A 13,857-nucleotide genomic window follows, 5' to 3' on the forward strand; every position below is an offset into this window, starting at 1 on the left:
TGCGAACTATATAACTATATTTAATTATTATTGAGCATTACTGCACAAAATTGTCCACGATTAATGCGTTTATCGATCACATATCGCACGTGGTCTGTTCCACATTGTATAATATTAGGTGTTGGAATTAATTCGTAGCGTTTTTTAATGAAAGAATGTTATTTATTTCACATGAGCATTAAAAAATACATTAATGAAAGTACTTCCCATCACTTGTAAAACGCTACGAATTAATTCCAACACCTAATACATTATACATATGTATATAACTTTTATATATATATATATATATATATATATATATATATATATAATGTATATACATATACAGTAACGAACAAAAAAATGGCGACTTTATTTTGTCTACATAATTGGTATTTATATTGTAGATATAATAGATTTTTACGGTTAGATAAATTATCGAATTAAATAAATATTTTATTAAGCAATTTTTATGATATAAACTTGAACATACCCAGTAATATTTTCAAAGTTGGTAATTTTGTGCATTAATGAGAATAAAATGATTGATAGTATGCAGAATAAATGTATAATGTTATAATCAAATTAACTTTTTATTGTTTTTTTATTGATTCAAGTTTCTGTATAGATAAAAAAAATAGAAAAATATATGAATTAAAAAAATGAGTTATTTTATAATAATTTCTTTATCTTTCATTAAATTATCATTAAATTAAATTTTCTTAGTACGTAGGTTGTGCGTTGCTGAATAACAAATATAAATATTATATTAATGTCTCTACTAGAAAATAAAATATAATGAAACACTCAGATCGCGCATTTTTTGTTCCATAACAACAATTAAGGATAAATTCTTGAGATAATTTCAAGAAGGAAGAAATTTACGATTTCTTGTAAATTTTATGGCTAGTAAAAAGCTGTAAAAATATCGTATAAAGGTACAAACACTTCAAAGTTTTTATAAATCTTACGAGAATATGTTACGAATCTTATAATTTTGTTTAGAATTTAGGCATAAAGCTCTTATTCTAACTATCAAAAACTATTGTAGTCTCAACATTTAATATTTAGAATTTTCATTTCAAATAAACTCACAAGATAACCCATGGAAGTATCCCTTTTCGACTTTGATGAGTTTTTATGTTGTTTTTTAAACAAAAATAAGGACACATATTTTTTATAAAATTAATCGACCAATCACAGTAGAGAATTTTACATTCTTCATTGTGATTAGCTGATTCGCTTACTGCTTAATGTCTTATTGTCTTATATTTTTGTATGTGTTTCTAGCTCAAATGTTGTCACGGTCTTTACGGGACGCTTACTTATCCTCATAAATAATTAAAAGCGATTCATTTGTAAGGCAAATGTGATTGAAATCGAAAATCAGGTATGAATTTGACAATACTCACCGGGTATTCTGGCACGCGGTTGAGAACCGGCACCCATCAGCAGCAATTCGCCGCCAAGAGCGAGCGATGCCGCATCCAGACTGGCGTCACCGGTCGGAAGATTCGGGTTAGTGTAATCCCGGGACTTGTCGTTATTGTATTTAACGTTCAGATTTTGCATCTTGCTGTAGTCGATGCGCAGCGTGCAGCAAGAGTTGTAGACGTTCTGCCCGTCGAGCGACTGCACAAGAAATTGTAGAATTCTTTGTGATTTGAGAAGAGATAGGAGTATGTTTAAGCTCAGAACACACGGTGACAGAATACAGAATAATACAATTACGACTCAAACATCAGTCAATTCTTTTGTATTTTAAAAAATCCAGTCGCTTTATAAATAACTTTCCGTTAGCTTAATACATTTAAAACTTCAATAAAATTGAGATATTTATAATTATCTATTATGTCATTTTTATAAAGTTATAATAGAATATCAATTACACACATAAAATTTTGATTAAAAAAATATTAAATTTTTTTAGAAAAGAATTGTTCTATTGGATATCATACTATATCGGAGCAAAATTTTTCTATTAGTTTCAAAGATAAAAGTCTCGTGAAACACACATTGCAACAAATCAAGACCAAAAAGAGAAGTTAGCTTTATAAGCGAAAAAGTTTTGAGAGATCAAAAGAAGGTGTGAACGCCGAACAAATTTAAAGAAATCCAGAAAACCGATTCTACCTTAACGACGAGATTCACGAGAAGTACATAAAAAGAACGATTTTGTTAAAATATTTAAAAATTTCGTTAAATACAAATCTAAAAGTAATTTCGTTCGACCATTATTTTTTTCAGTGTAGAAAATTGAAGCAATGCTACAAAACTTCTAGCAATCAGCTTCAACTACATAATACATTGCAAACAACTATTTTAATAGTCAATAAAATTATTTCAGAGATCTAGCCAAGAGTGCCTTTTGTTTTAGCGCCTGTAAGCATCATTTATTCTTGTTTAATATTGATAGACAACAAGGACAAATTGATGCTTACAGCACATGAGCATGAAAACGGAACGTATCCTAAATTTTCAGATGGCTCTTCGGTCGGTTGATAAAAGCGTTCTTTCCGTGTACCAGTCCGATTTCTCGTATTAGATCCGAGGTTTCCGCTAATCATCCTCCGCAATATTAATCCAAGTGCTTCTGAGACGTATCCAATGTAGGTACGTTGCGATATATCATGCACGAACGTTTCGTGCGCTCAATACGGACACAAGCGGGATCCAGGTCGCTTGTTTGAGCAATGCGCGTGGTACGCATTGCGCGCGACGAAGCCGCGCGTCCGCGTATCCCCCGGGGTATCACGCGGGTGTATACACACCCGACCGCTCCATATTTACACGGGCTAATGAATTTCGTACATAATTAGCGGGTCGGCCCGCGCCGCGAGCCTCAGGCGTGCGCGCATGGCGGTTCCTCTCTTTCTCACTCTGCTCCTCAGGCGGTTTATTCATCCGAGAGAACACTGATAATGCATAATCAAGAACGAGGCGAATCAATTTTTGCAAATACCAAACATGTTTTCCTTTGCTTCTCGAAAGAGATCCGTAATGTAAAAAGACCGTTCCGTTCAATTTCAATTAGAGAAGATACTGGAACTTCCGAGTTAAAATGTATTCTTAAATCTCGATTGTTGAATAATTATTTTTTACGCGGTGGCAAGATATTCGAAAAGTCAGGTTACACATTTATATCAAAGTCATTCCGGTGTTAAGAAAAATGATTACTTACAATTAGTTTACTTTTATCTTTTAAGTAAATCTTTTAAGTTTTAAGATACCTTTAATAAAGAATTATCTTAATCTTAGTAATAGTTTTAAAATATACTTATAAATTTTAGAGAAAAACTCATTATCATATGCTCGAAACAAGAAGTAGTTTTTTTCTTTTAAAGAACGTCATAAAACTTTATTGAAAAAACAACTTTATATAATAAGCAAATCGAATTCGTTTTAATTTAATAATCTTCATTAAAGTATTATATAAACTTACTATAGAATTCAAAATATATTTTTAATAAATTTGATGCTTATGATGAACTTATGATAAATTTGCGGATATATAAACTTTTGAAATATTTAAAACAAGTAATTAATATTTGAATACAGTATGCATCTTTCTCTGTGTATGCATAATTGAAACTAGAGAATCGATTTTATAAGTATGGAACAACAGTGTTTCCCTTAACTTTTCGAAAGATTAGTAATTAAAAAATGAACGTTTCCAATTAAACTGATCCTGAGTTGATACGTGAATCTCGTTCTTCGAGGTACATACTACATATATAATTTGAACAGATTTATTTTATGCGTTTGCGTAAAAAATTCGACAAGAATCTAACCGAAGCGACGTACAGTTGCCGTTTCGTGCTTTTGCAGCACGCGCGTGGGGCAAAAAAAAGAGGAAAGAGAAGAAAGGCGAGTAGAATGAGCGAGGAAAAGGAGAGGAAAATCGGAGAAGAGCGATATCCGCAACAAAGCTAAATTAATTTTCTGTCTTGCGCGCTACCGGGTTGGTTCGCGGTGAAACCGGTATATTTCAAGCGAATTAATTTTCCCTTTGATCATCGCACAGGTTTACTAGTTTGCGGCGTCGAGCTTATGGCACGGGTGGTGAGGCACAAAGAGGGCTAGAGGGGCTTTCGAACGGGGGTAGTGGATTCGAATGGAGTGCGGGAATGGGAAGGGACGGAAGTTTCTGGCGAGCTTCCGTTCGCGATGGCTTGTCGTTGCCGGTGTAAAACAACGCGACATATCCCGCACGCGAGTACGCCGATTAGTATATAGTTAATTTCTAACTAGGTAATTTCCAGGTGCGAATGTCATGAAATGATTGCAGCCGCACCTCGTTAAATCCTTTCGGATCTGCTTGTCCTTTCCTATCGCTATAAATGTCTTTTAGATATGTCATTTCCGTTCTATTTTAAACGAATCTTGAAATAAAGATGAAGATATCTTGGCGTATTCTGTACCAATTCTATTGAATAATTCCTGTTGAATAATGTTCATTTCTACCAATTAGAGTAACTTTAATCTTGGTTTAACTTATCTACTTTGTATCTTTTTCTAGTTCTGAGAATTAGAAAAAGTTAAAAAGCAAGTAAACTCGAGATTAAAGTTAACCTAACATTGGTAGAAGTAAGGACATAAGTGAACTTTAAATGACAATGATTGAATAACAGAGAAAATTAGTACACACATTTCGGTATTTACACCGGCGAAGTGGGTTGCGTCACATCACTTCACAAAAAGTTATCTAATATCTCAAACACTCATAAGACAGCTGGGAGAAGTCGAGTATAATCAAATCATAATATGTACAATAGATTTCAAAAACGAGGGGAAAAGAAAAATTGTTTAGATCAACAAAAAGAAAGCCAAACTTAACGTACACAGTTACGGTCAGGAGTCTGAAAAGAGTTAATTCGAGGTTCTTTTTGCTTGAGAAAGAGAGTTTATGAAATTCTCTTCGTTTTCCTAAATTGTTCAGAGTGAAACTAATTTTGCGGAGGTGTTCTACATTATGGTACAACGTGCGTTGTTAGGAAACTGTGTGATATAGACGGATTCATAGCGGAAATTAGTTGTAATATTCATAATAGACAAAGTCTCGGAACAGAAACTAACACGCACATTCTCCATTTTTTTTTATTTCCAAGCAGTGCCCGCTTCAATGCTGCAAGTCTCTCAACTTCCTCAAGAAGAGAAAGATAGTTATCGTCAGGACACGTACTTTAACTCGTGATTACAGGGACGAAACGATTACGTAGGGAATTACAGGTAAAACAAAATTTACGGCAGAGACACAACTCGTAGTACCTTAAGCAGCGGCAAGTTTAATGCTACAGCTTTCTCAACCTCCTTGAAAGAAAAGAAAAATACAAATAGTTATCATCAGAATATGGAACTTTAAATCTTGCGAGTTAAACGATTATTATAAAGTTGAAGGTCTAATATATTCCTTTTTTTTTTTTTTCCGAAGAGATACAATGCTATAACCGAAGTCTACATCATTGATATTCGCGCGAACAGTACAAGGAACAGAGCGAGAACAACACGATCGATCGCGCATCTGTGGTCTGCTTCAAGAATTAATTTGGTTTGCAAAGCAGCCGATATTTCCATAAATCCGGGGAAATACCGTGTATCGGGCGTAACCGCGCGATCTTCTCGTTCCTTTCCCTCCACCCTCGACGGGATTCCTTCTTCCGCCATCAATCTTTTGATTACACATTCATCGGGCTTACTTCCGGCAATTAAGCCCCACGCTGTGGCTTTCGTCGAGATGAGCGGATCTCGGAAAATATTTTCCCAACGCGAGATATTCCGCAGAAAATTTCGATCTGTCCCGTGGGAGCTCAACGGATAAGCACCGCCGTAACGGCGGAGACGAAGAAAAAAGTAACTAAAGAGGGGCAAAAAAAAAAAAAAGAGAGAGAGAGAGAAAAGACAAGAACGAAAGAATGAAGAAAAAAGAGGAAGACAACGGGCGCACCGATGGCGGAAGGATGAAATGAAGGAAGGACGCACCAGGCGGCTAAAGTGGAAGCGAAGTCAAGTGGATACTTACGAATTTAGCGGTCTGCGCCGACAGCATGTCCGCGTACTGTATTAGTGCCTGGAAGGAGCCTGGAACACAGAAGCGATAAAAACCGTGAGACTACGTCGTCCGTTGGTGAATTTTACGAGTTTCCCGCACAAGCCGCGCTCGAGATCGCAAAAGAATGGATAGTCGCGGTGGCCGATAAATTCATCTCGAATGGTAAAACTTGAGAGCGGCATTGAGCGGGAAAATAGATCAGTAACAAGGAAAGAATGATTATGCGCTGTGGTATCTAAAAATTTAATTAAACACAGATCCACATAAATAATTTTGCTAGACTATCAAAATAATTACGTAGAACACTTAGGATGTATTGTAGGTGTTTTAAAATAAAATTTAAAAATTATGAAAAAATAAATTTTTTCTATACTTGTGTGTGAAAATAATGCAACAAATTTGAAGTAGTAATTTAGAACTTGAATAAAAAAATTATTTTAGATATTAGAAGTAGATATGTTTTTAAGAAACTTAATATAAAATAACATTTTCGTTTAAACTAAAATTATACTGCTAAACATTACATTATACATATAATATTGTTCTTATTGAACTATTTTATGTATATATTATAATATTCATTTTTATACGGAAAATTTAAATTTCCAATTCCAGTAATTTCTGCAAAAATTATGCACCTAATATATCCTTAAGTGTTGACAATGATGCAAAAATTTTAACATTCTGTGATATTCAACAAATAGTTCAAGCGTTATATCGATCCGGTCTATATAATTATTTCGATAGTTTAAATAACATTTTTGTATCTATATCTAGTTAAATTTTTATATATTTCAACACACACACACAAAACCATTTTTTCAGTGTAATAACGATTTTTATATAATAATAATGTAATTAATAATACATTTTAAGAGATGGAAACGCAAAATTTGATTACTTTTCTTATTCCGCTCCCTAATGGCGTATCGTACAATTTTGCATGATTTGCGTTACGTAAATAACGACTCCGTAAAAGTGGCCAGAGCCTTTCTCTCGTAATAGCAAACTTTCAAGGTATAAAATAAACCCGTAAAAACCAAAAAATGAAAATTACGAGATATTCTGTGAAACACGTTGGAAGTGCAAGGCGCGCAAAACGCCATCGAGAATGCAGCTCTAAATGCAAAATATGTAAACTCTTGAAAATTTGATTCGGAGGAGAAAACCGTATATTTTTTTTAGCGTTAAATACGTGTGGTATTTGAAGTACCGACTGGATCCTGGGTACAAAAAGCGGTGATTTGTTAATTTAGTGCGCGACCGCTGCGAGAAACTAACTCTGTGATAATACGTTTTTCTGATGCGGCCGGAAAGCCGGAATTGTTTCGTTAGCAGCGTTGACCAAAGTTCCAGCCGGCGGCTACGCTATTTCATTTTCAAATTTGCTCCACCGTGATAATGGAACTCTTTACAATAATACGCTAAAGCCCAAACATGTCGCGTGCGCACGCGTGTGCGCACCCACACGCACACGATTTCACGCTGATAGAAACCTTTTATTTTCCTGAATCCAGAATAATTCCGTATGTAGGATTTTATGCGAATTAAGAGAAATATTTGATTAAATTTGCTGCAGCATATATATAGCGCAATTGTACGACGTTGGAGTAAAATATTCATAAACGTTGTAAAATTAACGAGTTTGCCGATTTAGCTACGTCAGAGTTTTTTCTGAAAATTACCAATTAGATTTGGCGAGATGATTGATTGATGTATCTATTAAAAAAGTAACAACTCCCTAATTGATAATCAGTTACCGACGTTTAATTTATCATGTTCGTTTTATCACACTATAAAAAAATTCAGGTAAAATTATAATAATAATTGTAGTAGATAATTTTGGGGCTCACCGTTAAAAATGTATATTTACACATGTAAATAACAACTTACAAATAAAATTATTCTTCTTTAAAGTAATTATATAATTTGCAAAAGCAAATTTACAATCAAAGTTTAATTTGTAAAAATATTGTAATAATTCAATAACAAATTGCATTTGTATAAGTTATATGTACAAATGTAAAATTAATATTACCGTGAATGCAAATATAAGTATAATATTATCACATTACGTTACATAATATTACAAAAATTTATATATTTTGATAAAAAAATTATGAAACATATATTGTTATTGCAATTTTCCGTTTAATATAAAGATATATTTACATAATTAGAGCTGAAAGTATTAATTTTTATAAAAACGCACATATATATATATATATACATATATATATATATTAGGTGTTGGAATTAATTCGTAGCGTTTTTTAATGAAAGAATGTTATTTATTTCACATGAGCATTAAAAAATACATTAATGAAAGTACTTCCCATCACTTGTAAAACGCTACGAATTAATTCCAACACCTAATATATGTATATATATCTATATACTTCCACTACATTATGTAATTTTTACACATATTATATAATTTTATATATATATTTTTTACAGTGTAAAGTGAGTGATTATGCAGATAAATACTAATATGACGAGACGCCTTTACGTGTGCTCCACACAAATCGCGTATACAGATTCGCGAGAGTAAACAGTTACGGAAGAAGGCAAACGTTAAAACGGCATCGCGCCGAGCAGACCGGATGTTTTGCGAAATTAATACAGAATATCGCTTTTCGCATCGAGTCGTATACTCGCGCGTGCGGCGGTCAGGTTTATAATTGTCATTAAATATCAATTAAATGAAACGTCGCAAGGCAATTGCAATTTCGCGAGTTTTAATCTCGCATACGTACACGTTAAACTCGTGCAACTCCGACTATGCCGTGCGCGCCCCACTTGTGATATTTCATTACGAGCGCGTATGATACGAAACAAAGGATCGGCGCCCGCGGCGATGTTATTTAATTTTTGAATCTGAATTGCGGAAGCGAAAAAAGAGAGCTCTCTTCCCCCTGGCAGTGGAGAGCCCCGATGTTACGTTAGAAAAAGAAGTATGAAGCGCGCCCCGCTTTTCATTTCATGACAATCGTAATTCCCTTTCCCCCAGACAGAATGGCTGTAGTAACGCGGGTAATCGCGATGATAACGTTTACTTTGCTTTCGCAGACGCAACCTCGTGCTTCAGTAACCGAACGTAGAAATTTTCATTGAAAAGTTTTTTTATTGCAATCTCTTATTTGAAAATTCCGAGGTTCGAGCCGTAAACCAGAATAATATAGTAAAGTGGGATAATTTACTTTTGTACCGCCGACGATTTTGCTTTTGTGCTATTTACTGTCGGAGTAATTCTGCGTTATTTAAAAGGAATAATTTAAATATCGTCTGAGATTTCCTTCGCTGCTCGTGAGTGACGTCTTTTCGTATAATTCGATAACGATTTTGCGACGCGCAAAATTATATGTATTTGCATTAATGCAAAATCCTCATGTTATTTACGAGTTTCTCGCGACGCAAAACGCACTTTTTTCAAATTTTTCGTCGGTACTACGCATTCCCTTAGTTAGTCTTAGCCGTAAATAAAATACTCTCAATTTATTAAAAAAGGATAAATTTATAGTAATGAAGATCTTATATATAAAATAAAATTCAAATATTATTATAATAATTAGGTTATATAAATCTAAAGCAATTATTGATGTTCAAATTCTTCACCTTAAAATTCTTTAATTAAAATTCGTAACAATAGTAAAAAAGGTGAACTATTAAAAAACGTATTCTTATCATATTTAATTTTTGACTCTTGTTATAATTTTAATTAAAGACAATTTTAAATTAAAAAATTTGCATATCATTGACTGTATTAAATTCATATATACTTTTTATCAATATTTGAATCTCAATTTTATTTTCTTGCCAAAAGCGATAACAACGGTAAAAAGAGTAATAAAATAATATTAAAATTGTTATAAGAAATATTATTTTTTAACTTTTTTATTTTTTGTTAAATATAGAACATCAATTTGTGCAAAAATTTCTACTTGAAATTAAACGAACGAAAGAAGAATTAGATAGAAATCAATTAGAATTCAATTAGAATTCTGGTTATCCCAACTAGAATTATAATAGATTCAACCAGAAAATTTTGATCAAGTCTCTTTTCAACTAGAATTTTCCAATTCATGCATTCTTTTTTCAGTGTGGAAGTGCTTTGTACTTATGGCCAAAGCTGTAGACGACAAACACAGACTGGGGCATTTCACAGTCGAGACCTGCTGGCGATCTCTGCTGAATTCTGGGAGGACCCCCGAAGCGTGTGTATATGTATGCAACCACGCGGAAGCTCGACATCACGACTCGCGCATCGCTTATTGCGACGCAGCAAACACCGACGCATTTGTGCACAATCGCACACCGACGCACACCGACGCACACCGACGCACACCGACGCACATGCACACACGGAATAATGATGTTCTCTCGCGCTCATCTACTGCAAACATGAATTAGTAACACGCTCGCTGGCTTCGTACCGAAGGCTCTCCTTGTACCTTTTATATAATGAGTGTACCGAGAGATTGCGCGATATTGAACTCCCTGCTAACAATTTAGATCAGGACAGAGAAAATTTTAAGACATCATTGAGACAGTTCATTAAGATTTTAAATGTGTCGTGAGGTATTTTCTCTTTTGTTACACGCCGTGCTGCACGAAAAGCTTGTATTATTTGTAAGTTAGTCATAATTCGTGATTTAAGGATGTTTTGACTGTACAGTATCAGTCAAAAGTAAACAATTTTGGTCATAAATAGCTTTAACTGCAAGAAGAAAAAAAAAAATAATTTAGCTTGTGCGTCGTATGACTATATTTTGCTGCAATTTTAAATAAAAATAACTTTTAAATAAATAACTTTTAAACAAGTTAATAAACTAGATTCAAAATAAATTTTTGACCGCGAATATTTGTTACAGTTTTAGTATTTATAAAAAAAAAATGATTTAATTCAAGCTAGTTCTTCGTCAAAAATTTGTAATAAATACTACAAAAAAAAAAACGCGATTCTATATAAGAATCAAAACAAAAAAATTAAATAACTTAAAAAAGTTAAATGACTAAAATCAATAAGATATTTCTATTCGAACTTTATATAGATATTTAGATATATTAACAGAATAAACAATAAAATTTTCATATTTTTGGTAATACTTCGAAATGTGACATGGATCCTTACACAATAAACGTTTTGTTGCCATTAAATTTTCATGCATCGTTCGCCCCGATTTCATAACATTCGCAACGATCTCGCTTCGAGATGAATTTCAGGAAGATACCCTTTGGGGTACTCGGCGCGATTGCGAAACTACTAACGGTGCCAAGTGCGTGCAACGACGCCGACAGGCCAGGACGCACTTGAAGCACATTGAAGTACTAAAGTGCCAAGTGGCCTATCTACCAACGAGAGCGGAATCTGTGCAGCGCTTGCTAAAGTGCCGCGGCTCCGCTCGTTGTTCTCCCTTTGGCACATCGATTCTAGGTCGCGAAACAATACGACGATACACATATTAAGCACGATACTTACTGTTCTTTGTGAAGGTGACGATCTTCAGGACCTTGCCATAGCGCGTGAAAATCTGCAACATACAAAATAAGCCTTGGCTGAAAAAAAATCGATTGACTTATAATCTATAAGGTATCTTACCTCAATTGATTTTTCTATAAGGGATCTCATGATTTTTATTTCTTACAAAAGAACATACTTTGTTGTCCTTCGATTTTAACAAGCTTTAGATATATTAAAAAGAGATGAGGAGAGAGAGCGAGAGAGAGAGAGAGAGATACAAATTTTTTTACAAGTGCTTTCTTAGAATGTTAAGTGAAGTGAAAATTTTCCCTTGAAAAAAATCAGTTTTTTTTTTCTTAAGTGAATATTGTTTAACTGGATATTGTAGGAGCCATGATAACTCTCTTGAGTTAAATGATATTTTATTATTTTTAACTTATGTACGTCAAAATGTAAATTAATTCATTTCTCTAATTAGTTTCAAGGTGAATAACATCCACGTTAACTGCACTTGGTAAATAATAAATTAAATTTGAGTCAAATTTAATACATTTTCTTGAGTGTTTAATTGTTTCAATTAAATTAACGATATATTCAGTAAGAGCAATAGCGACATATAGAAATGATTAAAAATAACTTAAACTCTTGAATATAATTTCACATTATAAATTTAACAGTAAACCATCAGATATAAAAAAAAATATTGTAGATAAAAGTTGAATTTTAGGATTCTCTTTATAATAATAATAATAATAATCTTTAATTTTTAATTCGTTCACTTATAGGAAGAAAAAGAAATAAAATTCTTTTTTTCAAAAGAAGATTTTATTCACTTAATATGCAGAAAAGCATTTAGAAAAAAATATGTGTCTCTTATAGTTTTGTCTATAAATTATTAAAATAGAACATTTGATTGTGTTTCCTTGTTAAATAATTTAATCAGCAAATATAATTACAAGGATGAATTAACCTGTAAAATTATAATTACATATTCGTTTACAATGATAACGAAATTCAAGGCGATGAGACCCGCAGGCGTTTCGCGAAAAATTACCTCGATTGAGCCTCATAATTAACGTCCGAGACTACAATTATCATAATCGTATAGCTGCACACAAGCTCGGGGAGGACGTGACCGATGAAAATTATGAGTTTGGCAAACCGGCGGTATTTCGCAGCGACGAAATTACAAAATAATTGGTGTGGATATTATGACAAAGCGATTTATTTCAGGGCAACGAGCTACAAAACGGGCGCGTGGATTATCAGACTTATAATGCGGCAATTATCCTCGGTAAAAGCAGCTATCGGAATCCCCGGTAAAACAGCTCGTTATATTACAGCTCGATAACCGGACGGGCGTTTCTAAAAAAATTGATTTGCGACACAACAGGCGCGGTCGCGGAATGGCGTTCTGCATAAATACCGGCGATATATTCAAAGGCCCGGGGTAACGTTCGCATGAATTTTCAAAAGCCTCTTTGGCGAGCGGCGGCAGCCACGGCGACGGGAGCAGTATCACGCAATATTTACAGGCATATACGGTGTCGAGCCGCGGGCTAATAATCGCGCACGGCTCACGTCAAACCGCCGGCCGTCATTGTCATATATTTGGTCGACAATGCCGATGATCACATTAATACCGCGAATGCAAATATTTGGCCCGGTATAACCGTTGCGTTCGCAACGGTCAACTGTGTACGGTTGGTTCTCCCGCGGCTTAGCCGTAGCATCGGAGCACCGAGGGATTAATGATTTTTTAATCTATCGGCTTTTCAACCCTGACCGATTGTAAATCATTTCTTCTTGTTAATTATAAATTCATCATATTGTTGATTATAGAAACATCATTATTTCGATCTCACGTCTATTAGTGGCTCATTAGACTGGTCTGACAAATGGCATTGATTTGAGCACGTGAAATTAACACCTTAACTTCAGTTCTCAGAGAGTTCTTGATTAGAGTTCTAGTTTCCTTTGAAGAGTAGAGAAGTTCTTTAATGTTTTTAAAAAGTTCCGGCGATTACCACTACTTAACTCGGGAATAGTCACCTGGGGTATTTTTATACCCCAGTGGTAAAAAAATGTGAATTGTGAAATATTGTATGGATATTCTTTAACATGTTTTTTTTTTACTTTCTTAATAATTATTCTTTATGAACCTTTAAATATGCAATGCTATCGAAAAGTCGCAATAAAAAAGCGTTATATTAACTATAAAATTCTTATTTGTTTTTTTTTTAAATAATGTTATAATAAGCTATTTATGTATTTCTTTCGATATCTTATTTAATTTTTATTTACTTTTTTTCAGAAAATCATAATTAAATCCACAATGTTCTCAAATACTAATAAATCGAAA

General features: G+C 33.7%; 1 protein-coding gene across 18 annotated transcripts in view; it reads right to left on the reverse strand.

Moving 5' to 3' along the window:
- Positions 1-13,857, reverse strand: part of heph (polypyrimidine tract-binding protein 1 heph) — a 532,621-nt gene that overhangs the window by 19,514 nt on the left and 499,250 nt on the right. For all 18 annotated transcript variants that reach the window (XM_087409801.1, XM_087409779.1, XM_087409827.1 and 15 more), the window contains 3 exons: positions 11,514-11,565; positions 6,002-6,060; positions 1,395-1,614 (listed from right to left, as the gene is read on the reverse strand). In XM_087409801.1, coding sequence (XP_087265927.1) covers positions 1,395-1,614; positions 6,002-6,060; positions 11,514-11,565 — 331 coding nt within the window. The remainder of the gene's footprint in view (positions 1-1,394; positions 1,615-6,001; positions 6,061-11,513; positions 11,566-13,857) is intronic.

Source organism: Acromyrmex echinatior, chromosome 1 (assembly GCF_024713525.1).
Source record: "Acromyrmex echinatior isolate Ae372 chromosome 1, ASM2471352v2, whole genome shotgun sequence".
NCBI classification, from domain to species: Eukaryota; Metazoa; Arthropoda; class Insecta; order Hymenoptera; family Formicidae; genus Acromyrmex; species Acromyrmex echinatior.